The 27,143-nt window shown below is 40.8% G+C and overlaps 1 protein-coding gene across 6 annotated transcripts in view; it reads right to left on the bottom strand.

Moving 5' to 3' along the window:
* Window positions 1-167: 167 nt before the first annotated feature.
* LOC144693023 (echinoderm microtubule-associated protein-like 5) overlaps window positions 168-27,143 on the bottom strand; it is a 182,861-nt gene continuing 155,885 nt past the window's right edge. For 3 of the 6 annotated variants that reach the window (XM_078562291.1, XM_078562295.1, XM_078562293.1), the window contains 12 exons: window positions 26,902-26,922; window positions 18,862-19,035; window positions 18,364-18,572; window positions 16,552-16,709; window positions 14,339-14,453; window positions 12,139-12,327; window positions 10,682-10,854; window positions 9,499-9,661; window positions 8,509-8,612; window positions 4,074-4,227; window positions 1,252-1,352; window positions 168-1,049 (listed from right to left, as the gene is read on the bottom strand). In XM_078562291.1, coding sequence (XP_078418417.1) covers window positions 1,025-1,049; window positions 1,252-1,352; window positions 4,074-4,227; window positions 8,509-8,612; window positions 9,499-9,661; window positions 10,682-10,854; window positions 12,139-12,327; window positions 14,339-14,453; window positions 16,552-16,709; window positions 18,364-18,572; window positions 18,862-19,035; window positions 26,902-26,922 — 1,586 coding nt within the window. In that variant the 3' untranslated portion in view covers window positions 168-1,024. The remainder of the gene's footprint in view (window positions 1,050-1,251; window positions 1,353-4,073; window positions 4,228-8,508; window positions 8,613-9,498; window positions 9,662-10,681; window positions 10,855-12,138; window positions 12,328-14,338; window positions 14,454-16,551; window positions 16,710-18,363; window positions 18,573-18,861; window positions 19,036-26,901; window positions 26,923-27,143) is intronic. The other 3 variants (XM_078562292.1, XM_078562296.1, XM_078562294.1) reach the window with 2 other exon arrangements.

The raw sequence follows: 27,143 nt of genomic DNA, 5'->3' as shown, positions 1-27,143 counted from the left end.
TGCATCTATTATAACATTACAGAAATTGTTTAGCTATTACTTAAAGCTTGACATCAGTAATTCAAAATAGCAGCACTTCAAAACTTGGTGATTCTTTTAGATTCTTCATATAGCAGTGCACCCTGGGATGCTGTTAATATGCAGAATACAGGTCAAAGCAACACACATTTACTGTGCTTCAAAAAGCTGCATTTTATTTATATACTATATAAATGGAAAATTATAACTTTCAGGATTGCTGATTTGATACCTGCAAACACAGATACATGATAAAAATTACAAACCATTTTTATTACACTGAACTAAATGTAATTGTTCAGGTAGCCACAGTGATTGGTACAGTAGTGCATAGTATGCTTTGGCATGCTTGCTTCAGCTTTTACACTGATTCAAAATATTACTCAGCTGGTACATTCAGGATGAAGGCCACTAGATACTATTTTGTTTGTTCAGAACACTGTCAGCAGCATTGCAAAATTTGGAAAAGCACAAATTCACTATAAATGTCTTAAGGCTACTTACCAAATCAGCTACAGCACAACATTGTGAAGGTATTAAGCTTTTGTTATATCTAGCAGTATACTTACAGCATATTAAAGTTAGTTTTTGTGTATTGATAGAACTCAATTAACCATTTTCATGGCATTGCCACATGATTGTTCAGGAATTCTGTCCTTGACAACAGGACCATAGATGTAGAATGGTCAAAGTAATTTGTACATCAGTATTGAAGTTAGAATACAAGCTCTGCCCTAAAATCCATGATTGATTTGAATACTGTTACAACTGCGTCAATGTACACTTGGCTGTGCAGTAGAAAATCTGACAAATTGCCTTAAACCAAAATAGATAAATTATTTTTATATGAAAGCAAACTGCCTTCTCAATTGATTTTGCAGATAGTGCTAGCTGCCTTATTTTCATACGTTGAGCTTTTCCTGGGATTTTTTTCATTGAATTTCTTGATTCTTCTCATGATCCAAGCTCTGTTTCATGGCCATTTGCATTCTTTTTGTTAGTATTTTCATAAACATTTCCAGACAAACAAACTGAAATTGTGGGGGGGAAAAAAGGAAAGCAATTAGAAGTCTGTTGCTTTTTGAAATGTATAGTCTGGAAGTGACATTAATCTCCTCAGATGTAATTTCTTATTTTTTTCTCGTTTGCTACAAATAATATTTACCTGCATTTTTAAACACCTTCACTGTAGGAATAAAATTGCAAAAATATTTTAAATTGGTCAAATCGTACCTGCAATCCTGCCCTCCAGCACTGACGACATATCTGTCTCCACTGGTGAACTTTATGTTGGTTATCTGGGCAGAGTGACCCAGATACTTTTTGTGTTTTGCCTGTGTAAGAAAGAAACTGGATTTAACCTATTTTCTCCAAACAGGTATTGCTATTCTGGGGTGCTCCCTCTGCAGCATAGGAACAGGATTAAATTTTGTTCTTTCCTACCAATTATGCAGTGTGTTATAACAACTTGCATTGAATTAGTACCTTTAAAAAGGTGGTAAAACATCCCATGGCACTTCATGTGTATAACCAGACAAAAATGGAGGCTAAGCCAAGAAAGGGATCTTAGGATGGATGATCAAAAGCTTGATTAGAGTCTTGAAGAACAAAAGGGTGATAAAAGTTTAGTGGAAATTCCAAACAGTAACTAGACAACTAAAGGCATAGCCACTAATGGGATCGGGAGGGAGGGAGGAAGAGAGATGCACAAAAGGTCAGTCTCGTCAGGGGAATGAGTGCAGGTTTGAAAGTTAGAAATCTGGAGTGCCAAGGCCACAAAGGGTTTTAAACATGATGAGAATTATACACTAGGGAAATGTAGGCCAGAAAGAATTTGGGTAATAGTATGAATATATAGGCAACAGAGTTTTGAATGAGTGGAGGATGGGAGGCTGATTGGTTACTTCAGACTTCCAATTCTATCCCAAAGACATTGGGCAGAATTTTTCCCACGTTGGGTGGGCTCGGCAGTGCCACCCGTGATCGGCTCCACACTGTCATTTTACATGGGCGGGCAAGCAGTAGTGCTGAGCGCTATATTTTGCGGGTGGGGGGAAGGAGGGAGAGTCGTGTCCAGCACTCTTTCACGCGCATGCTGCCTCAGGGAGATTGAAGTGATTGTTAAAAAAATAAAACAATGAAAATTTAATGAAACATGTCCCCTCATGTGATTGTCATTTTTCATAAGTTTTAGGAAACCTCATCCTGCTCATGGATGAGGTTTCCTAAAAAAACGTAAAGGCTGCTTGGCCTTTTTGCCTGCCTGCCAACCGTAAGGTTGGGAAGGGCAGTATAAAGTTGAACTTAATTACTTCATTAATGGCCTTAATAGGACTTTTAAATATCAGTGGGCATGCAGCTGACTCTGGCGTGTGCCTCTCAAATGAAACATCGAGACAATGTGATGACGTCAGGACGCACGCCTGACATCGCGCGTCATTTTACATGCCGGCGTATTGGGCCTGCCCCCGCCTGAAAAATCCTGGCCATGAAGAAGATTGCAGCAGCAATGTAATGAGTCAGTTGATGTGGAAGTGGATGAACGAGCATCAGAAACTTGGCTCGGGGTCAAATACAATGACGAGATTGCTGAAAAAAGAATACTGGGGAGGAAGTGGTAGTGAGGGCAGAAGATCACAACTTCAGTCTTCACAGAGTTTAATTGGAGAAAATTGTTCAATATCCAGTTGTGGGTGAGCTGTAAATGATGAAACAGTGGAGGGATTGAATTAAGAAAGATATGCTGAATAAAATTGAAGCTTCTGCAGATTGACCTGGGTATACAGGGCATTATATAAAAGCTGATGACACAAAATTTGCAAATGCAGTAAACAGTGATGAGGTTAGTAACAGACTTCAAGATGACATAGTCTGGTGAATGTGCAGACACAAAGCAGATGAAATTTAATGCAGAGAAATGTAAAGTGATCCATTCTGTTAGGAATAATGAGAAATAATGTAAACTAAATGGTACAATTTTAAAGGGGATGGAACAATTTTAAAGGGGATGGAAGAATAGAGAGTTACAGTCTTCGTGCACCTGTCTTTATATGTGTTATGACAAGAAAGCTGTTAAAATGGTATACTGGGCTTTATAAATAGAGACAGTACAAAACTAAAGCAGTTACACTAAATCTTTATAAAACACTGGAGTATTATATCCAACTCTGGCTACCACTCTTATAGGAAAGAAGTCAAGGCCTTAGAGAGGGTGCAGAGGAGATTTACTAAAATGGTTTCAGGGATGAAAGACCAGCTACAGGGGGAGATGAGAAACTGGGATTGTTTTCCTTACAACAGAGAAGGAGGGAAGATTTGACAGGTGTTCAAAATCATTAAAGGTTTTGATTTAGTGAATAAGGAGAAACTTGAGTGGCAGAAAGATCAGTAACCAGAGGACAGAGATTTAAGATATTTAGCTAAAAAAAAAGTCGGAGTTGAGTGTGCTGCCTGAAAGTATTCTAGAAGTAGATTCAATAACTTTGAAAGGAGAATTGGATAAATACTTAAAGGACGATGGGAAAGGAGCAGGGGAATGGGACTAATTAGGTAGCCCATGCATAGAACTGGTATCAGCATGATGGGCTGAACTGTTGGCTCCTATGCTGTATCATTCTATGCTAATTGATTCAGTCATTGTCCTGTGAGAGAAATAGGGATTGTCTTTCCTGAGGCATGTGATCTGAAAGAAAACGAGCAACGTAGAGTGGGTAGGATTGGATGATAAAGAAAATAAATCTTAAGTAATGAGGAGCTATGAGGGCAGCATTCTGGGGAAATCTAATATTAATGGAAAGTCCGAGGTTAAGCCATCAACTACGACACAGGTAAAGCAACTTGAAAGTAAACCATGAATAATTTTTTTCTGGAAGGCATATTGTAAAAGCACATGATTAGGCTGGAGTTATCTAATCCAATGTCAGATGATTCACTTAGGCATCCCTTTAGTAAACTTCTCTTGAATACTTATGCAGCTTAGGAAGAGGAAGAAAATTTATAACTGGAAAATAAAATCTGGCCCTTATTTCATAAGATGATAGAAAAATAAGACTTACAAATTTCTCTGTGCATGGAAAGTCGAAGAGTTTTACCATGCCAAAATCATCTCCAGTTACAATGTTCAGACCCGAGTGTGAGACACAGGCACAATTCACATCAGCTTTATCGAGATTTCGAGACCAAATTCCAATGACTTCATCACCTAGAATACTATAAGAAAGAAAACTTATAAATTGCACATATATCCCCTGATTTCTTTAACTTCAATGAACACAGAAATGAAGAGTTGTCTGTGTTTTAACATTCCTTGCCACATCCATTATAATTTGGAGATAAATCTAATGCTGCTGGAAACGCAACACACGTATAATTTATAGTTTTGTTGAGAAACTTTTCTTGTCCTCTCTTTGTAAACTGACTGTAGTTTCCACTTTAGATGCAATCAGTAATTTTTCTGAAGTGAAGGTTCAAATTTCCAGCCAAGTCAAATTGCATAAATCAATCAAAATCTCAATGATAGTATTCCTTGAAAGAGCTGTAATTGTTTATTTTTGTCCCTTGCACTAAAAAAATGAATGTAAGAGTGGTAATGGTGCAATTTTATTAAATAGCTAAAAATAGATTTATCACAAACAGTAAGCATTTTAATAAGTGTCTAGTTTATCAACTGAGTAATCCTCACTAAAAATGACTAAAACACTGAGCCATGTTACTAGTCTAATTGGTGCATACTAGTCAGTTTCTTAGTAAGTTAACGATTTTTTAGTATTTAAAATGTTTACCGGTGTCTGCGCCTAAAATAAAAGCTGAATTTGAAAGGCTCCTTGAAGAGCCAGAAATGGACGCAATCAAAGAAACTTACCATGCTCATTATTTTGATTTGTGGGTGGGATTGGCTTCCAGCCCAATATTTTCTTAAACCAGTGTTAAGGTCATGGAAATTCTATTTAAGCTTAATGTAGTGTGCTTGAAATGTCCAGATTTTTAGTTAGTTTAGTTAATCCAGTGATATACCACAATATCTACTGCTGTAGCATGCAGAGTTGAACAGAAACCCTAAATCCTATGTTCAGCTTATTGGATATAACATTTTTAAGTCCGATGTTTTTTGACCAAGGCCCTGTTCCTAGTTCAACAAATTTGAGTTTAATGGCACAGGATGGCCATTCACACTCAAAGGAATATTGGGTAAATTTTCAACAAGAGAACAGGGATGGTTGATTTGTGCATTACGCACACTTGGGGCAGAATTTTTACCTTGGCAGGCGGGCGGGCGCGTGCCCGACCTGCTCGAGCGTAAAATGATGCACGTTGATGTCAGGCGAGCGCCCTGATGTCAACGCACAGTGGCGCGATATTTCGGTTGGCGGGTGCACGCAGGAATCGGCAGCGCCCGCTGATAATTAAAAGGCCTGTTAAGGCCATTAACAAGGTACTTGAAACAAGTTTTTCGCTGCCCATCCAACTTTACAGTTGGCAAGCAGGTGAAAAGGCCAAGCAGCCTTTGCACTTTTTTGGAAACCTCATCCACGAGTGGGATGAGGTTTCCAACATCAAATAAAAACGAAATAAAATTTCATTTATAACATGTCCCTACTCATGTGATAGAGTCACATGAGGGGACATGTTATAACATTTTTCAAATCTTTATTTTTGTTTTGAAAACTCCATCTCCCTGAGGCAGCTCTGTGCCTCGGAGATTTTCAAGAGCGCACGCGCGAAAATCAGCTCGCCCTCCTCCCCTCGCTCTTCTCCCCTCATCCCCGAACAATGCCGCTCATGTTTCACACTGGACGGGCCCGATCACGGGTGGCTGTCGGCTTCCTGACTGGCCCCACCGACCCCACCACCCGACAAGGGCAAAATTCTGCTTTTGATGCCTCCAGCAAGAGGCTCAAATCTTTTACGTGATCCAGCTTCATCTAAATATTTTGGGTGAGCTGACGGCAGCAGTACATAGGCAAGAGGGAAAGCACACAAAAACCACTGTTGTTTTGACCCCTGGCTTGGTTACTTAATACTTGGCATAGCCTGCCCAATATAAGACACATATCTGGCAAAGGACAGCTAGTTAAATAATTTAATAAGACCTCTACCTGTTTTTTGGAAATCATATCAGGCAGGCCTCAGGTGTGTGTTAGTATGGTGACACTAGATTAAAGCTCTGTAATCTTGCCACATCCAGTTGTGAATGGAGGAGGCCTCACAAACATCTCCAAGCTCAATGAAAGGGGGAGAGAAGCCTGAAGCATTTGCAGCCATCTTCAGTCAAAGTACCGAGTGGATGGTCCATCTCAGACTCCTTCTGTGGTCCCCAGCATTACAAATGCCAGTTTTCAGTCTATTCCATTCACTCCACATTATAATAAGAAACAGCTGAAGATACTGGATATATGTTATGGGACCTAGCAGTAGTACTGAAGACTTGCGCTACGGAACTAGCTGTTCCCCTTGCCAAGCTGTTCCAATGCTGCTTGAACACATTAGAAAAAGTTGTAGTGGCAGAGGACTGAGGGATAGCTAATCTATATTTCCATATTTAGACCTTTATGGAACAAACTATTAAATATACATATCTATTATCCCCCACGCCTTTCTTTGATTCAAAAAAGGCACAATGCCTGGACATGTTCCTTTTGCCTGCAGAGGGCAGGTCCCTGCATATGAATATAGTAAGCGTAAGCAAGCCACATTGTGAGCCTAATTGATGATCTTAAATTGGTTATTAGTGCAATTTTTAGCACACTTGGGATTGTACAGAGTGCTGTCCAATCATAGAATCACGGCCTATATGTTATTACTATTACTTTGAATAGCCAAAGGGATGTGCTTGTTTGATACAATCTATCAGTTGTTGCTCCCTTTGAAATTTGGCATTCTTGCATCTGTCCTGATGAATGCAAGATAAAAAGCTTCGACAGCATGTCTCCTTTTTCAGCAATGCTCAAATTAATTTTTTTAAATTCTAAATGCATTAAATAAACTATGAATCTCATCTCATTTCTAACAGATTTAGATGAGGAAAGATAGGAGGAGGTTTGAGTGGAGCATGAATGCCAGCATGGACTGGTTGGGCCAAATGGACTGTTTCTGTGTCATATACCCTCTGTAGTCCTATGTAAAGCATTCTGTCTGGATGGTTTCAAAATTATGAAACTAAATTAGCAAGACAAACTTAGTAATGGACTCAACAGTAACAACAGATATGTCACTTTTCAATGTTCAGAGAACGTGACAAAACGATTGAAACCCTAGGAACTTTTTGCAGAAAAATAGAACACAAGTCTTCAAAAGTTATGCACTAGTCAGATCACACTCAGTATGATCTTCAGTTTCAGTCACCACATCATGAAAAAGAAGAGCATCTCATTTTTCCATTTGGCACTTCTGGACTATGTTGAGTTCAACAATTTCAGACCATAATCTGTGCTCCCCAATTTTTGTTTCCTTTTCTTTGTATCTTTCAGTCTTAATCTTGTTTTTGCTTTTGGATGGTGGCTGTTGCTGCTTCTGCCATTCACAACTCCTCAGGACATATTTTGTTACTTTAATTGTCCCATTACTATTCCATTTGGCTCTACCCCACCAACTCTTCTCATTTAATATCTCCCATCTTCTGTCCTAACAGAAATCTTCCTTTTCTTTTTCCACCTTCTCCCCTCTTTTTCCACCCTCTTCCCATTCCCTCTCCCAACCCTGTGACTTACTTAAAACCTATTACATTTCTAATTTTTCCCAGTTATGATGAAAGTCCATCAACCTGAACCATTCACTCTTAACAGATGCTGCCAGACCTACTGAGTATTTTCAGCATTTTCTGTTTTTATTTCAGATTTCCAGCATCTGCAGTATTTTGCTTTTGCATGAAAATGATATATAATATTGAGAAATGATAGAGAAGAACAAGAAGACTGACTCAAGTGTAAAGAGCATGAGCTATGAGAAAAGGTTAGAGAACTATGTAAAGGGAAGCAGTAACGCAGTAAACTTGTACAGCTCAGCTTTACAATGCAGAAGAAGCATGTTTAAGATGGCTTTGACATGCATAAAATATTATATATTGCATGGTTACCTTATACACAAATCATTACTTGAAAATAAAACTAGGAAGTAGAACTGGAAGAAACTTTTGGAAAATATTTTGAAAAAATATCAATTAAGAATTTCTTTACCAAATGATAAGTATTTGGGCAGCGTAGTTGAATCAAAAACATTGCAACTGTTCAAAATATAGCTGGGTGCTGCAATGGAAGAGTTTAGCTACTAAAGTTAGAACTTGAATGTATCAAATGGTCTTCTCCCATTCATGACCTTGCTCTTCACTTGACATTGGTAACAAAAGGGCTCATCATGATTAGTGTCAATGCTGTAGAAGACAGACCAGGCCACATCAAAAAGCCTTAAGTTTTGAGCAATAACATTGTACTGCTAACTACTGTTAGCGCTCCCCTTCTAAACCTGTACATTAAGGTTCAAATAAATTCAGTTCACCTGGTCCAAGTAGCCCACGTTATTCTGTCTATCTGAGACTGTTCAATAACTTGTTTTCCTAAAGGCACCTCATACACCAGTCGTTTATATGATCCAGTAGAAACCTGTAAAATCAATAATCTTGACTAAGCAGATAGCCGCATAAAAATTAAAATTGCTTGAATGCTTTGGCTTAGATGATTGAATTCTTAATAACGGTAGGCTTTATTAAATGGATAACAATACTGCAAACATTAGCCTTTACACAATTTTTCCTATCATGTATTCTAGATATGATACAGTTCATCGTCTGGTTAGCACACATCATGTTCTATATCCAGAGAAATAATTCTTATTGCATTTAAACTATACAAGGTATTTCATTTATCCAAGGAATTTCATATAAACTATACAAGTATTTCATTTTTTGAAACTGAAAGATGATCTTAAGTGATGTGCTTCACCTACAAATATTATGTCTTTGAGGAGAATTATCTATTTCAAACTGCTTTAAAAACGTCTTGTATTCAATTGATCATCTTGGTTCACGTGATTTTAGCATTTAAAAAAATTCATTCACAGGATGTAGGCATTGCTGGCAAGGAACATCCTCAGTTACCCTTGAGAAGCACTGGTGCCTTCATAACTGTCCTCTACAATAGCCCAGCAAGCCACTCAGTTGTTCAGAGTGAGCCAGTCACATTGCTGTGGACCTGGAGTCGCTTAGACCAAACCAGGTAAGGATGTCAGATTTCTTTCCCCAAAGGGCATTAGTGAACCACCAATTCGATAGTTACATGTTCACCATCACCAATACTAACTTTTCTTTTAATTCCAATTTTGTTTAATTAAATTTTAGTTCCTCAGCTGCCAGGATGGGATTTAAACTTGTGTCTGCAGATTATTTGTCCAGGCATCTGTATTACTAGCCCAGTAACATAACCAATATGCTACCATGCGCTGTGATTCTTAAAACCTATGTGGTCAAAATAAAGAGACTGCAGTTAATACCTGGATATAATTGCTGTCTGCTGAGAAGTCGATTTGGATAACAAAGCTGGCAATATCTTTACAATAGCTGATTCGATTTAGTGCTGGTCCTAGCGTGAGGTCATAAAAGTCTATGGCATTCTCACATGTCCCCACAGCCAAATATTGAGAGCTAGGACTGAACCTGAACAAAAGATTTTAACCATCAAAATACATTTTTCATAAAAATATAGTGCAAAGAAAATAAATAATTTATTTGCAAACTTATAAAATGACTATCATAATGTTGCAGTATAATTAAGACTTCAAACTATTAGTAGGTATTAATCAGACTTATGACTGATAGGGCCATAGATCCAGCAATTATGCAGAAACAGCCAGGTGATCCATTCTAATCAGATCATTGCATCCCTATTATATTCATTTCCAATGGATTAATCTATAGAACCATGCAGCAGCAGTTATTGCAACATTTCTGACACCTAGAAACTCGCTTTTATAAATTCACAGTGAAGGTGATGATGTTAAAATACCACTATTTTATAATTATCCACATAAACAGTCACCTTATATACATCTTTAATGCATATTTTATTTTTCCCAAATACAGATGAATAAAAATAAGATAGCACCAACGAACATACAGACTTAGGAATTTGGAGCAGGAGTTGGCCATTCGGCCCCTCGAGCTTGCTCCACCATTCAATAAGATTACGACTGGTCAGACTGTGACCTGAACTCCACAATCTGTCTATCCCCAATAACTTTTGACTCCCTCGTTAGTCAAAAATCTATCTACCTCCGCCTTAAAATTATTCAATGACCCTGCCTCCACACTCTCTGGGGAAGATAGTTCCAAAGATTCACAGCCCTCAGGAAAAAACTTATTCTCATCTCCGTCTTAAATAGGAGACCTCTTATTTTTAAACTGTGTCCCCTATATGTAGTCTCTCCTACAAGAGGAAACACCCTTTCAGCTTCACTTTTCCACAGCACAGTAAAATGCAATATTAAATATGACTTCAATTCTTAAGTTACAACAGTGGCCATACTTTGGAAATACTTCATTGGTCATAAAGTGCTTCAGGACATCCTAAGGCCATGAAAGGTGCTATATAAATGCAAGTCTTTTTTTAATAAAGATCAACAGTACTGCTTCAAATTTTAATGACTGACATTCTTGAGTTTGCCTTTATTTGCTTACTTGATGTCCTGAATGGCAGATCTCCTGTCTCGTTTTTTGCCCCAGATGGTTAGTGATGTCACCACAAGTATAATGAACTCTCCATTTTTCATACCGATGGCCACCATATCTCCCTCAGGGCTGTAGGCAACTGTTCGAGCAGGGTGCCCCAGGTTTACTTTATTCAGCATCTTCTGTTACACAATTAAAAATAAGGGCTTAGAGCTAAAAATGCACATCAAAATTTCTCAGTTTGCTTACTATTGGTGTAGTGTTCTAACGCTGACAAATGTTTCAATGATTATTTTGAAGAGGGGAGAAAAGTAATTTTACTTTAGAGTTAAGCCGTCTTAAATCTTAAAATAAAAGCTAGTTTCCTCCACAACAATCGTTTTCAATCTGCCAATTTCCAAAAGTCATCACAGTACCTTCCATACAATTTGATACCGTGTAGTTGCCCGATACCATTGCTTTTTACGTCTTTATGATTGTTTCATTTTCCATTGAAAACATTTGTTTCCGAACTCAAGCATCCTAGCGATAACCTCGTCTGCATTTTTAAAAAAATAATGAAATCATAGTTCCTGTTTTCATATCCTTGCAGGTAAGACTAGAAAATGAGGCTCCCATTTGTAGATACAATTTAGGATAAGCTGCCATCTTACTGGTTTCCTTCTTACAATTGGCTTGTTTCTCTTATTTCATCAAAAATGGCTTGTTCAGTATGACAACAATGGGGAGAATTTTCTCCCCCTTGGGCGGAGTGGGCGCGGAGCCTATCGCTGCCCGCGTTCGGCTGCGCGCCGCCAGTTTACGTGGCCGGGCCAGTTAAGGCCCGCCCAGCGTGACGCGCACCTGGAAGCTCTCAGCGCTACCTGTGCGGGCGGGGGGAGGGGGAGGAGGAAGAGTCGGGGCCTGCGCTCTTTTGCACATGGACGCGAAAATCTCCGAGGCACGGAGCTGCCTCAGTTCAGTGCAAAAGGTGGTAAAAACTTTTTAAAAATTCAGGCATGTTTATGAATTTTAATAATTTTTATTTAGTTAATAAACCCTTCATGAAGCCTCATTCCGCCCGTGGATGAGGTTTCATGAGAAATGCGAAGGCCGCCTGGGCTCTTCGCCTGCCCGTCAATCTTAAGGTTTGACTGGCAGCCCTGACAATTACTTTAATTAGTTTATTCATGGCCTTAACATACTTTTGACAGTTCAGCAGGTGCACAGCCGACTCCGGTGCACGCCTGCCGAATGGAAGATCAGAATGACGCACGGTGATGACGGGACGCATGCCTGATATCACCGTGCATCATTTTACGTGTTAGTGTGCAGGGCCCCCGCATGCTGACCAGAAGATTCTGCCCAATATATTACTTTGTAAGGCAGTGACATATTGACACATGATTACAGCAATTACTTACTACCAAAATAATTGCTTGGTGAATATCCATCTTTTAGTGTTGCAATTTAAATTACACACTTGCCTTTTCAGTAATGTCCCATAACCTAACAGTCCCGTCTTCTGCTGCAGACAGAAAGATATCTTTAATAGGATGAGTTGAAAGACCCCAGATTGGTCCATCCATGTGATTGTTAATTAAAATGTTGCATGCAGCATTCTTCTCACCAACTTCGATGATCTCTGCATTTCTCGTTCCAACCAGAATTTTTCCCTGTTAATAAATCAAATCTTAAAAAAGACTTTCACTACAGATATCTCTGAACTACCTTCATCACAGTGTTAGGTAAGGAAATTCAGGATAGTGACACAGTGATTATGAAGGAACGATGATATTTGTCCGAGTCAGGATAGTGTGCTATTTGGAGCCAATGACGTTCTCACAATATTACTGCTCTTGCCCTTTTTGATGGTAGGGTTTGCAAGGTTGGGTGGGAACATCTCTTCTCAGCACAGGTCTGGACAACCCCACCTTGCTTAGCAGAAATTCAAATAAATAACCACACCCTTCACCCACTGAGCAAAAACTTTATATTTCCCATTCCCTACTAAGGACAGAGGTCCTGCCACCTTCCTTCTCATGTGGCCAAAGCCTGGACATCTTGTGTGTTCCACTGAGGATGCAGATGACCATACTCACATCACAGCAAAAATAAAAACCTTGGCCTTTGCCTCACCTCCACTGAAAACAAACTTGCCCTGTCCCTTTCTCATGTGAAGAACAACTTCCCACCTCCTGTTTGCACCCCAATTTCCAATTAGAACAAAGTTGGGACCAATCCCTGCCCCCTGTGACTAGTAACTCACCTCACATACTGAGAGTCAAATCTTTCCACTTCCCAACTGCTGAAAAATAACTTGTGCCACTTGCCACTTCTCAATCAAGGCCAACTGAGCACCAACCCCCCCACTCTCAGACAGAAACCCCTCACTTCCCCCTAATGCTATGAGAAGACACAGGTGAAACTGGCCCCTGGCTGGACAGCAGTTGTTTCTATCACCAATTGAAAAATTGTCTGTGGCTCAGATCCACCCAACCCTCTTTATCCACAGTTACACCTCGTACACCCTGCAGTCTTTTCTTCCTCTTCTCTCCTCTTCCATCTCCCTCAATAAATTAATATAGTTGTGAGCATCAGTTAGTTAATGCAGCCAGTGTACTAATAAATTACTAGAGGACAAACCAAAGCCAGGCCTTGCTGGAGTGGGGCATCTTGCGACATACGATCTTGGTTAAATTTTTACCTGCACCTTTCAGCAGAAAATAGTTTGCACTATAAGTTGCTGGAAATGCAAGTTTATAACAGCATTGGAGAGGACAACGGGGAAATCTGAGAGACCTTAGGCGAATGGTGGGACCGACTGTATCTCCTTAACCAATGAAATTTAAAGATCCAAAAGAAAAGAGGAACATAGGAGAAGGGGGGTGAATTAGAGTCACATTAGGTACAGAAAGAAATCTAAAGCAAGGGAAGTAAAGTTAGGATTAAGAAAGAAAGGAAAAGAATGAATGAATATTAAAATTAAAATTTTACGTTTTTAAATGTCTCTATCAACAATTTACGATGCAGAAATTAAATTGAACTACTGACATAGTTCCCAATCTGAACCAGAGAGGTTGATTGGCATCACGTTAACAATTATCAACTTGATAAAAATGTACTTACACTTAAGTTCCAGCCCTAACTTTCTGTTTAATGGGCAATTAATGCGCAAATCCAGTACACTCATCAAATAATGGGGAAGCCAAATGCCAGGTGCTGTTTGTGAAGCAAAGTTCTGGAGGTTCATAACTTATGCAGTATCTTTTAATCTCCTGAATGTGCTTGCCAATTTGTGTACTGTATTAATAGCAGCAAGCGCTATTAACACACCCTTATTTTCCCAGTAAGATTCAGCCCAATAAATGAATAGAACAGCTGGTACTGGTGAATTAATGTCTCCTTCCTAATGAAATCAGTGCTGCCTGCTACACCAGTAGCCCCCAGCTGACTTTTACAAGTTCTACAAGTATATTCATACTTCATTTTCAGAATGTAAAGCAGGTTTAAAAAAAACTAAAAGCATCTAAATCTTGAAAGTTTTCACTTCCACCTCCTGATTTAATAATTGGCTTATGCTCAGTGCTTCACCTCTTCCAGAGTCGCAAGTACAAAACTGAATCCCGTCAGCTGATAAATCTCTACGGTGCATGAGCTTTGTTTTAGCTGAGACCATAGGCATACCTTACATCTGCAAACTGAACGCACCGTGTCCATCGCCTGCCCAGTTTCCAACCTGAATGCACGACAGCGTTTCAGTTCTTGATCCCACAGTTTCACTGCTCCTCCTTCCTTTGACCTGATAAAACAAAACCAATGTCCCAGTTTCATAAACATCAGATTTTTTTGGTGTTGATATATGTTTGTTTTTCATTATTCGTTTAGGGGATCTGGGCATCGCTGGCTAGGGCAGCATTTATTGCCCATCCCTAACTGCCCGAGAAGGTGGTGGTAAGCCGCCTTCTTGAACTGCTGCAGTTTGAACATCTAAGAGTTAAAATTCCTTTCTTTTGCTAATTCTAGTGGAAAAATATAGGTGGTCTAATGCAAATAAATTACTCGTTCTTGTTTAGTACTAAAAGAATTGCTATCCATTCAACAATAGGCAACTCGCGTTTATTTAGCGCCTCATACATAGCAAAACAACTCAGGGTGCCGAACAAGAGCATTTGACCTCTTTACAGTTTTGGTCCAAACATGGGGCAAAAGAACTGAAATTCAGAGGCGAGTGTGACTGCCCTTCACATCAAGACAGCATTTGACCAAGTGCAGCATCAAGGATTCCGAGTAAAATTGAAGGCAATGTGAATCGGGGGAAAGCTCTTTGCTGCCTGGAATCATACTTAGCACAAAATAAAGATGTCCGTGGTTGTTGGAGACCAATCATCTCATCCGCAGGAGTTCCTCAGGTTAAATGTGCAATCTCAATGTAAGATGTTGTTAAATATTCACTCGTTTCATCACCAGCACACCATTGCTGTGGTGTGTTCCATCTACAAGATGCACTGCAGCAACTTGCCGAGTCTTCTTTGAAATCACCTTTCAAGCCCACAAACTTTCCTACCTAGAAGGACAAGGGCAGCAAGCACATGGGAACATCACCATCTCCAAATTCTCCAAGTCACACACCTTCTTGACTTGGAAGTATATTGCCATTGCTTCATCATTGCTGGGTCAAAATCCTGGGACTCCCTAACAGCACTTTGGGGGTTGCGAGAAATGGATTTTTAAAAATATATTTTTTTTTGGGGAATATTGTGTTATTCCGTGGAAAAGCCTGTGTGTGTGTGTATCTGTGTGAGAGATTTAATTAAGCTGCGCAGAGATTAATAGGAGTCAAGTTGTCTGGGGAGGTTAAAACATGAAAAGGATAGAGGTGTTAGGTTTGAGGTACAAGTAAATATGTTAGATATTTGCATTTTTAGATAAGTTGAGAGTTTGTATGAATATCAAAGGGCAGTCAGAGGTACAAAGAAACATGTTTGCATCTTGCAGGAATTTCATAGGTAAATAGAAGGGGAATATTATATTTTATTGATCTGAAAGCAAAGATAAAATAGAGACATGAAAGATTTTGTATTTGGAAGAATTTGAGTTTCAAAGAGGTGTGAGAACAATGGAACCTGAGATGAAAGGGGAATATCATGGATGCTTTGCACCGGGGATTATGTTGCTGACTCAGGAAGGCCGGTGAGTTATTTTTACCACTCTGCATCCAGGTTATGTTTCTCACGTTGCTCATAGCATCCCATGCCATTCTTGTTGGGAACTTCCATGGGAAGGATGGGGATGACGGTGCTGTAACCATCTACTCCAGTCCCATGGTAGAAACAGGAGATTTGAGTCCTTCTAAAATGCTCACAGAAATGCTACTTCACAAATAATGATGCTTGCCCCTTTAAGGCGCATTAAACCTTTAAATCCTTCAGCGAGACTGATTTTCTACCCTCCAGTGACAATTGTTTTCATACTGCAAGTTCAAACTGGTTACACAAACAATGCTGACTCCAGAAATACACCTGAGCTCAAAGCATTCTGCCTCACCTTGTGATATTTTTGGAGTACGATTACAAATTGAACTCTCAACTTCTGCTCTTGTGTTTGATTGAACAAAGATCATTGGTACAGTGTGGTTGCATAAATGAACTGCACATCTCCATAATCTTAGTGGTTAATGGACAGTACCCATATACTACTCTAAATTATACAGCTGGAAGTATTTACATCAGTCAGAGTTATAACAATAAGAGAAGAGAAAAATATGAAAATAAATTTGGCCAGTCCCTTCAACAGATGTGAACCTGTAAATCGTGTATATTTCAACGTGTATAAGGAGTCATCACTGCTTATTCTTGGACTAAACATGTAATGAGTTGCCAATGTATCTTTTTACTCACGGTCTTTCTTTCCCTCCTGTTACAATCAGGCCATCTCGTAATGTTGTGTACATCGTGAAAACAGGCCCATTATGTGCTTTGGCTACAATTCGGACCAAAAGATGCTCCCTCCAAACATAAACGTCTCCACTGATGGTACCCGTAAATGTCAAATTATTCTGCAAGAGGACAGATTAGTTTTCACGCAGTAACTGAAAAGGAACAAATCACTGTAATAACGATGCACTTAACAACTCTATACAACAGAAGGGCTGAGATTCAGGATTTTAATACCATGAAAGCCTTTAATTATCTTGTTTAGGTTTCTTTCTGAGGTTACATTACCCATTTCAATTGGTATGAATGAAAAAAAGAGCTGGTTAAGTAAAGGAAACTGAAGGATAAATGAGGGATATGTTAATTAAATTCTGCATATATAAAGTTGTATTTGAACCTTTACATCAGGGGTGGGGAACCTTTTTCTCATCATGGACTATTCACACAGACAAAATCAGTCACAAGCTACACACAAAAATCAACTTTTTTTTTAAAAAGAGAAAATACAGAAACGTTCAACTCACCTGTTGTTTTAACGTGATGGCTGAATTTGATTATTGTATTGTTAAATATTGTTATAGTAATTTAGCTGACACTTTTATCTGAAGCAAATTCATAATGATGATGATAAATGCCATTTTAAGTCGCTACTGTCATAGGTCTATATTTTAAAAAACTTGCTGCGGGGTCGGATGAAGTTGAGCAATGGGCCGAATCTGGCCCATAGGTTCCCTGCCCCACCCCTGCTTTAAATAATTATTCAATGCAAAGTTGTGTGGATTGTCATGTAGAGGGAATAAGGGAAATGTATAAAACTGGCCTTTTGTAAGAAGTATTTGGATTCATAACATACTGAACTTAGAACTGTAGCATGTTTGAGTCCTCCAGCTAAACTAGCAGGTTCAGTTGTAACTGCTGTCTTAAGCGTATGTTTAAGTGCTATTATAATGTACTCTATACTTAATTACTATGTGACACTTGATATTTAATGTTTAGAACCTTATCGATTTGAGGGGTAAATGATAACTAAGAATTCCTGCTCTATCAAGGCATTTCTGACATTTCTGGAACCCACCAATTAGAGACCGAGCCTTCAAGTGTACAAATTAAGAATTTCTAAAAAAAAACATTAAATGAATTTTTCTAAAGCAGTACATGCAATGTAAACACCAAACATGTCTTAGTAGCACTGATCTGCAGAAAACCAATGGTTGATGTTCTGACCTTTTCACTCATTTGTTCTTGGGAGGCTTGTAAGTCATTTTTAAGAGCTTTTAATGCCTCCTACATAAAACAATGTGATAGAAAAAGAAAGAAACCTACATATTTGGTTTGATTCAGCTTTAAAGAAAAATCTAACATACACCATACAAATGGGGGAGACAGTGGCGGAGTGGCAATGTCACTGGACTAGTAATCCAGAGGCCCAGGCTAATGCTCTGGGGACATATGTTCATTTAACAAAATCTGGAATTAAAAGCTGATCTCAGTCATAGTGACCCTAAAACTGTTGTCGATTGTCGTAAGAACCCATCAGGTTCGCTAAAGTCCTTTAGGGAAGGAAATCTGTCGTCCTGACCTGGTCTGGCCTACATGTGACTCTCGATCCACAGTAATGTGGCTGACTCTTAACTGCTTTCTGCAACGGCCTAGCAAGCCACTCAAATCAATGGCAATTAGGCCCATGGGCAACAAATGTTGGCCTTGCCAGCGATGCCCACATCCCATGAAATAATAAATATATTTTCAAAAAAGGTTAAAAAAAAAGGTACTTACAGCTCCAAAAGCTACAGCCAGCATTGTTTGCATCCTGGCATCTTCAATTGAATTTAAGTTGCCCTTTTTGCTCTGTAAAGCTTTGCCAGCAAAGGTCCAAAACCTTACATGTTTCATCCCCACTGACACAAACTGAGTATCTGAATCTGGCCTGAATTCTGCAACAAAAATTCTTTTGGTGTGACCACTTCTACTGGCAACTTTGATACCTAGGGGAGAAAGGCAGGTAAAGTAGATGAAAAAGAAAAAAAGATTTCTGAAATAAATTACAATTATATTTTGCATTTAGCATTCTAAAAGTCTTTTGGGGTTCAAGTTTGATTGGCATTTAAAATTATGACTAATTATATGTTAATGCAGCTATTTGAACTTCTCTTTTATTATTCATATATTAAGTTTCTTTAAATTCAAAGAGTTTATTGACCCATAAAAATGTAATAAACAAGTTAAATTAAATAATCATTGGTGCTCCTCTGCCGTCTTCTGGGTTCATCTCACCTTCTTGCCATCTCCAGACAGTGATGGTGTATTGAGGGTCTAGTCCTACTGAGAGGAGGAGTTTGCCTGTGGCACTAAAACTGACACAGCAGACACCTTTAGAATGGTAACAACGGAGCACAGAATGTGTCTGTTTGGTTGTGGCATCCCAAATATGAATCAATGGGGCAGTACCTGAGAAAAAGAATACTATAATCAGCTATATAAAATCTGCAAGCCGGTGTCATTGCACCAATATCAATCTTGCACCCCAACGCAAGGCACAAAGAGAGTCATTACTCCATCCTGTCCTCCAAATCCAGCATTATGCATTCCTGAGGTGACAGTACAGAAAGATTTGGGCTGAGATTTTCTGGCCCCGTTGCGGGTGGGACCCGCCGCAGGCGAGGCAGCGCCCCAGCCAGAAGTCCACTGACTTGCGGCAGGACCGGAAGATCGCGGCGGCGGCCAGGTGCAGAAAATCCCGCCGATGGTATAGTAATAATGATCTGCCAGTTTAACAAGTTTTGTAATTAACACGTGGTAATATTAAATCATCAACATGTAAAGCTGTACTAATTTGCAAAGGTTAAAATGTTTAACTGTCCAATGTGGACCTTTTTTTTTTGTTTTACTTCCTATCATGTCCAATTGGAGTTTGATACAATCCATTAATGAAACACTGGTCAGGAAGGTAAAACTGCCATGCAAAATCTGCTTCCCTTATTCTTAAACAGCCTTACGTTTGAGTATTCACGCACTCTTTATTGAATCTCATATCTTAGAATGCTGTTCCAGTCTCAGAAATAACAAGATAAATGAGAGTCCTAAATGGCAAACCAAACACAACATAGGACAGGGTTTCTCGTTGGTCGGGCGGATGCAGCAGGCGGGCCCGGGAGCGGCTGGGAAATGGACCGTGGCCCGCGATCGGCCCCTGACCGGGATTTCACACTGTCTGGCCAATTAACAGCCAGCCAGCGTGAAAGGTGCGCTGAGGAGCTCGGGGTGGGGACAGGAGGAGCGCGAGCGCAAAAGTCTGCGCATGCCTGATGGAGCGTGCACTGAAGGCTCCCTGAAGGCACAGAGCACAGGCACAGAAACCAACACGAAGATTTTAAATATGAGAGAAACATGCCCCCACGTGTGACTCAGTCACATGAACAGGGACATATTAAAAATGATGTGTAAACATTTTTACTGTTTTTTTTAATTACTGCTAGAAACCATCAACCTGCCCGTGGATGAGGTTTCATTAAAAGTCCAAAGGCCGCCTGGCCGATTCACCCACCCGCTAACTGTAAGGTTGGACGGGCAGCGAAAAACATCATTCAATTATTTGACTAAGGGCTTTAATAGGCCTCTTAATTGTCGGTGGGCGCGCTGCCGACTCTCGCACACGCCCTCCAACCAAAATATCACGCGAGTGTGCGATGACATCGGGACGCTCGCCCGACATCATCGTGCACTATTTTATGCCCGATCAGGTCGGGCATGTGCCTGCCCACGGGACATAAAACCCTGCCCATAGAACTTAGAAGTGAATTTGATGCACGAGTATTTTTTAATGAACGTTCAGTTCTTCTGTGTAATCTTTGTGAGAGAAGTTTATCTTGCAGTAGTTAAATAACAATGTTCTATTTCCATTTCTGTATGCCGGGCTCTATCATCAGTTTAACTAGAAAAAACATAAATTGTTGGATTTGAGCAAATATGAGTAATGTGCTGGTAATCTGTTTCTGCGGACAAGAGTAACTGGTAATCTGCTTCCGCGGACAAGAGTAACTGGTAATCTGCTTCCGCGGACAAGAGTAACTGGTAATCTGCTTCCGCGGACAAGAGTAACTGGTAATCTGCTTCCGCGGACAAGAGTAACTGGTAAACTGTTTCCGCGGACAAGAGTAACTGGTAATCTGTTTCCGCGGACAAGAGTAACTGGTAATCTGTTTCCGCGGACAAGAGTAACTGGTAATCTGTTTCCGCGGACAAGAGTAACTGGTAATCTGTTTCCGCGGACAAGAGTAACTGGTAATCTGTTTCTGCAGACAAGAGTAAGGACCAGAATTTGTCAGTGCACTTGATGTAAAAAAATTGTCTGGCTGTAGCCAAGAAGAACATGAAGAATGGAGAATCGCTAGCCTGTGACAGATGGAAAATTGGGCAGGCTTCATCATGCCAAATGCAGCAACAGAAAATCCAACTCCTAAGGGCCCATTGTGATAGACGCTAACTGGCTGAATTTTACTTGGATCGGGTGGGCACGCACCCGACCCAGTCGGGCGTGAAATCGCACGAGAGGACATTGGGGGAGCATCCCGATGTCATAGTCATAGAGTCAGAGTTATGCAGCACAGAAACAGGCCCTTCGGCCCTTCACGTCCATGCTGGCCATCAAGAACCTATTTATTCCAATCCCATTTTCCAGCACTTGGCCTGTAGCACTGTATGCTATGGCATTTCAAGTGCTCATCTAAATATTTCTTAAATGTTGAGAGGGTTACTGCGTCTACCAACCCCTCATGCAGTGTGTTCCAGATCCCAACCACCCTTTGGGTGAAAATTTTTTTCCTCAAATCCCCTCTAAACCTCCTGCCCCTTACCTTAAATCTATGCCCCATGGTTATCGACACCTCTGCTAAGGGGGGGAAAAATTCCTTCCCATCTACCTTATCTATGCCCCTCATAATTTTGTATACCTCTATCAGGTCCCCCCTCAGCCTTCTCGGCTCTCAGGAAAATAACCCTAGCCTATCCAGTCTCTCTTCATAGCTGAAACGCTCCAGCCCAGGCAACATCCTGGTGAACCTCCTCTGCACCCTCTCCAGTGCACTCACATCCTTCCTATAGTGTGGCGACCAGAACTGCACACAGTACTCCAGCTGTGGCCTAACTAGCGTTTTTTTCCAGCTCCAACATAACTTCCCTGCTCTTATATTCTATGCCTTGGATAATAAAGGCAAGTATCCCATATGCCTTCTTAATCACCTTATCTACCTGTGCTTCTGCCTCAGTGGTCTATGGATATGTATACCAAGGTCCCTCTGATCCTCTGTACTTCCTAGGATCCTACCATTCATTGTGTATTCCCTTGCTGTGTTAGTCCCCCCAAAATGCATCACCTCCCACTTCTCAGGGTTAAATTCCATTTGCCACTGCTCAGCCCATCTATCAGCCCAGCTATATTATCCTGTAATCTAAGGCTTTCTTCCTCACTATTTATGACCACCAATTTTCGTGTCATCTGCGAACTTACAGATCATACCTTCTATACTCACGTCTAAATCATTAATGTACACTACAAACAGCAAGGGCCCCAGCACCGATCTCTGCAGTACACCACTCATCACAGGCTTCCAATCACAAAAACAATCTTCGACCATCACCCTCTGCCTCCTGCCACGAAGCCAATTTTGGATCCAATTTGCCAAATTGCCCCGGATCCCATTGGCTCTTACCTTCTTGACCAGTCTCCCATGCGAGACCTTGTCAAAAGCCTTACTGAAGTCCATGTAGACTACATCAACTGCACCTTCCTCATCTACACAATTAGTCACCTCCTCGAAAAATTCAATCAAATTTGTTAGACATGATCTCCTCTGACAAAGCCATGCTGACTATCCCTGATTAATCCCTGCCTCTCCAGGTGGAGTTTAAAGCTGTCCCTCAGAATTTTTTCCAATAGTTTTCCTATCACTGATGTTAGACTCACTGGCCTGTAATTACCTGGTTTATCCCTACTACCCTTCTTGAATAATGGTACCACAATCAATGTCCTCCAGTTCTCTGGCACCTCTCCTGTGGTCAGAGAGGATTTGAAAATTAGTGACAGCCCCTAAAATCTCCTCCCTTGCCTCACATGCTAGCCTGGGATACATCTCATCTGGGCCTAGAGATTTATCCACTTTTAAGCCTGCTAAAACCGCATATACCTCCTCCCTTTCAATGCTAATTTGTTCAAGTATATCACAGTCCCCTCTTTGATTTCTACACCTACATCGTCCTTCTCCATAGTGAACACAGATGAAAAGTAATCATTTAAAACATCACCTACGTCCTCTGGCTCCACACACAGATTGCCACTTTGGTCCCTAATGGGCCCTACTCTTTCCCTGGTTATCCTATTGCCCTTAGTATATTTATAAAATGCCTTGAGATTTTCCTTTATCTTGCCTGCCAGTGTTTTCATGCCCCCTCTTCACTCTCCTAATTACTTTTTTTAAGTACCCCTCTATACTTTCTATACTCCTCTAGGGCTTCTGCTGTTTTCAGCCTTCTGTATCTGCCATAAGCCTCCTTTTTTTCCCTTATCTAATCGTCTATATCCCTTGACATCCAGGGTTCCCTGGACTTGCTGGACCTACCGTTCACCTTTACCGGAACATGTTGGCCCTGAACACTCAATATTTCCTTTTTGAATAACTCCCAGTGCTCTGATGTAGACTTTTCTACAAGTAGCTGCTCCCAGTCCACTTTGGCCACATCCTGTTTTATCATATTGAAATCGGCCTTCCCCCAATTCAGGACCTTTATTTCTGGTCCATCTTTGTCCTTTTCCAATAACTACCTTAAATCTTAGAGTTATGGTCACTATCCCTGAAATGCTCCCCCACTGACACTTCTGCCACTTGCCCGGCTTCATTCCCTAAGATTAGCTCCAGTACCACCCCTTCTCCAATGATCCAGGAAACTAAAGCCCTCCCTCCTGCACCATCTCTTCAGCCACGCATTCATCCTCTCTATCCTCCTATTCCTATATTCACTCACAAGTGGCACAGGAAGTAATCCAGAGATTACAACCTTTAAAGTCCTGCTTTTTAATCTGCTACCTAGCTCCCTAATTTCTTGTTGCAGGATCTCATCCCTCATTCTACCTATGTCGTTAGTGGCAAAGTGAACCACGACCTCTGATTGTTCACCCGCCCCCTTTAGAATGTCCTGCAGCCGTTCTGTGACATCCTTGACCCTGGCATCAGGGAGGCAACATACCATCCTTGAGTCACGTCTACTGCTGTAGAAGCACCTGTGTGCACCCCTCACTATTGAGTCTCCTGCCACGATTGCTCTTGCACTCTTACTCCTCCCCCCTTGTGCAGCTGAGCTACCCACAGTGCCATGAACTTGTCTCTGGCTGCACACTCCAGAGGTACCCTCACCCTCATGTTTTCCAACACAGAAAAATGGTTCTTGAGTGAGGTGCACTCTGGCTTTCCTGACCACCTGCCTGCCTTCCTCCTTCTGACTGGTGGTTATCCATTCCTTCTCTGACTGCACTTCCTTAAGCTGCGGAGTGACCACAACTAAAAACGTGCTATCCACGTAACCCTCAGCCTCACAGATGCACTGCGCTGTCACCAGCTGACACTCCAACTTCGAAACCCGTTGCTCAAGCTGGTCAAGCTGATGGCACTTCCTGCACATGGTCATCCGGACTGCAAGGTGTGTCTAAGAATTACCACATGCTGCAGGCCATAGAACACACGGGACTGAGATCACTTGCCATACTTTTTGTTTGTTTTTAATTAAAAGACTATTTCCTTAAATTTAAGACCCGCTCTGCTCAGTAAAGTCTCACTCTTTACATCTCTGCTTAGTACAGTCTCGCTCTTTACAACCCCGCTCTGCTCAGAAAAGTCTCGCTCTTTACAACCTCGCTCTGCTCAGTAAAGACTTGCTCTTTACAACCCCGCTCTGCTCACTGAAATCTCGCTCTTTACAGCCCCGATCTGCTCAGTAAAGTCTCGCTCTTTACATCTCTGCTCAGTAAAGCCTCGCTCTTTACCACCCTGCTCTGCTCAGTACAGTCTCACTCTTTACAGCCCCGCTCTGCTCAGAAAAGTCTTGCTCTTTACCACCCTGCTCTGCTCAGTAAAGTCTCGCTCTTTACAGCCCCGCTCTGCTCAGTAAAGTCTCGCTCTTTACAGCTCTGCTCTGCTCAGTAAAGTCTCGCTCTTTACAGCCCCGCTCTGCTCAGAAAAGTCTCGCTCTTTACTGCTCTGCTCAGTAAAGTCTCGCTCTTTACCACCCTGCTCTGCTCAGTAAAGTCTCGCTCTTTACATCTCTGCTCTGCTCAGTAAAGTCTCGCTCTTTACATCTCTGCTCTGCTCAGTAAAGTCTCGCTCTTTACAGCTCTGCTCTGCTCAGTAAAGCCTCGCTCTTTACAGCCTTGCTCTGCTCAGTAAAGCCTCGCTCTTTACAGCTCTGCTCTGCTCAGTAAAGCCTCGCTCTTTACAGCTCTGCTCTGCTCAGTAAAGTCCCGCTCTTTACAGCTCTGCTCTGCTCGTAAAGTCTCGCTCTTTACAGCTCTGCTCTGCTCGTAAAGTCTCGCTCTTTACAGCTCTGCTCTGCTCAGTAAAGTCTCGCTCTTTACCACCCTGCTCTGCTCAGTAAAGTCTCGCTCTTTACAGCTCTGCTCTGCTCAGTAAAGTCTCGCTCTTTACCACCCTGCTCTGCTCAGTAAAGTCTCGCTCTTTACAGCTCTGCTCTGCTCAGTAAAGCCTCGCTCTTTACAGCTCTGCTCTGCTCAGTAAAGTCTCGCTCTTTAACACCCTGCTCTGCTCAGTAAAGTCTCGCTCTTTACAGCCCCGCTCTGCTCATGTCATTGCGCACTCACATGATATTTCACTTGGCGGGTGCGTGCAAAAGTTGAAAGCAATTAAGCCCATTAATGGCGCAGTTGTCTGCTGTTTTTCTTCGGCTTTCCGACCTTACGGTTGGCGGATGGGCGAATCGGCCAGGCGGCCTTTACATTTTTCGTGAAACCTCATCCAAGGGCGGGATGAGGTTTCCGTTATGAAATGAAATAAAAATAAAAATCTGTGGGCAGCATTTTTATCAGCTATATTTTCAGGTGCCTGATTGTGATGCTCGGACATTTTTTTCTGCTTTTTAAAACTTTATTAGAACATTTTTGGGTTTACAACTACCCGAGGCAGCTCTCTGCCTTCAGGGAGCTTTCTCTAAGCACTCGCCCATGCCCGCATTGACATCATCGCCCACCCTTCTCCCGCCCCCCACCCCAGCAGCAATGAGCTTTTCAGTGCGAGCTTCATGCTGGCTGGCCGTTAATTGGCCAGCCAGTGTGAAATCACGGTCAGCGATCCATTTCCCGACCCATCGATTGTGCCTGCTGGCTGAGCTAAAAATTCGGGCCATTGTTCCCAAAACCTGGTCATAATTTCCCAATTCTTGGCTCATCGACCCTCTCCAACACCCTCCTGTTTTTGAGCCCTCCTATGCTCTGAGTTACAGTTGATCTTCCCAATTCGGAGCTCTCGTATTGCAAGGAATTTGTGGCAATGTTCCTTGCAACATAATGAACAGCTGTTGATGGCAGACATAGCAATGCTACACAAGTTATTCCACCACAAACCTTCACAGCTGTCTACCCTTTACTGGTTTACTAGTGCATGTATATCTACGTACAAATTAATGTTGATGCCAGTCAGGTGCAACACAGGAAAACATCCCAAGGCACTTCACAAAAAGCAACAATGTTTTAAGTCTGACTCCTTAGATCTGCTTTGAGTGTTTCAATTAATGCTCATCTTACAAATTAGTTCTACAATTTTGTGAGGGACAACTTTTTGTTTTCGACCTTTCTTTTGATACCTTTTAAACACACAAAGTTACATAATCCCTCAAAATTTATTTTGATTTATTTATTATCAGTAACTTATGACTCAGCTAAATTGCAGTGATTTTTATAATTCATTATAGTTCTTATTACTATCTGCTCTTTAATGGAAATTGAATATAATCCTCAGTAATTTAACAAGTCAGAGAAAAATAACTATATTGAAGATTCCAGTGGAATTAAGTTAGATATTTATGCATCATGAAAACTATTATTTGACAAATGATTTAATTATTGGTAAGTAACCAATCTAACCAAATTACTGAACTGCTACTTATTTCTAATATATTAATGCTTCTTGTGCACACTGCTTTTTACAGGCATAGCCCATTACATTTTGAGAATGTTATTTTAATTATAAAGTGTAGTTTGCATTCCATAATGTAGTTGAAGAGAAGGATGTAGCCCAAATATTTTAGATTTCTTACCTGATGTGTCAGCAGAGTCACCTTTAAGTTATACCACAGCCAAGGCCAGAAACAAAATACAATACAAAAACAAAACAAAAGTAACAAAAAAGCACAGTTAGAGTGAAACACATTGTAAGTACTGGTAAATATACAAAAACATGCTTTTAGTGTAAGCTACATCAGTTGGAATTGTTTATATTTAGGATTGCTCTTTCTGGATATCTATCAGTACTTAAAATTATAGATTAAAAAAATTAAAA

This window comes from Cetorhinus maximus, chromosome 18 (assembly GCF_964194155.1).
Source record: "Cetorhinus maximus chromosome 18, sCetMax3.hap1.1, whole genome shotgun sequence".
NCBI lineage: Eukaryota > Metazoa > Chordata > Chondrichthyes > Lamniformes > Cetorhinidae > Cetorhinus > Cetorhinus maximus.
Note: the sequence above shows the minus strand (reverse complement) of the source record. Positions and strands in the feature narration are given on the sequence as shown.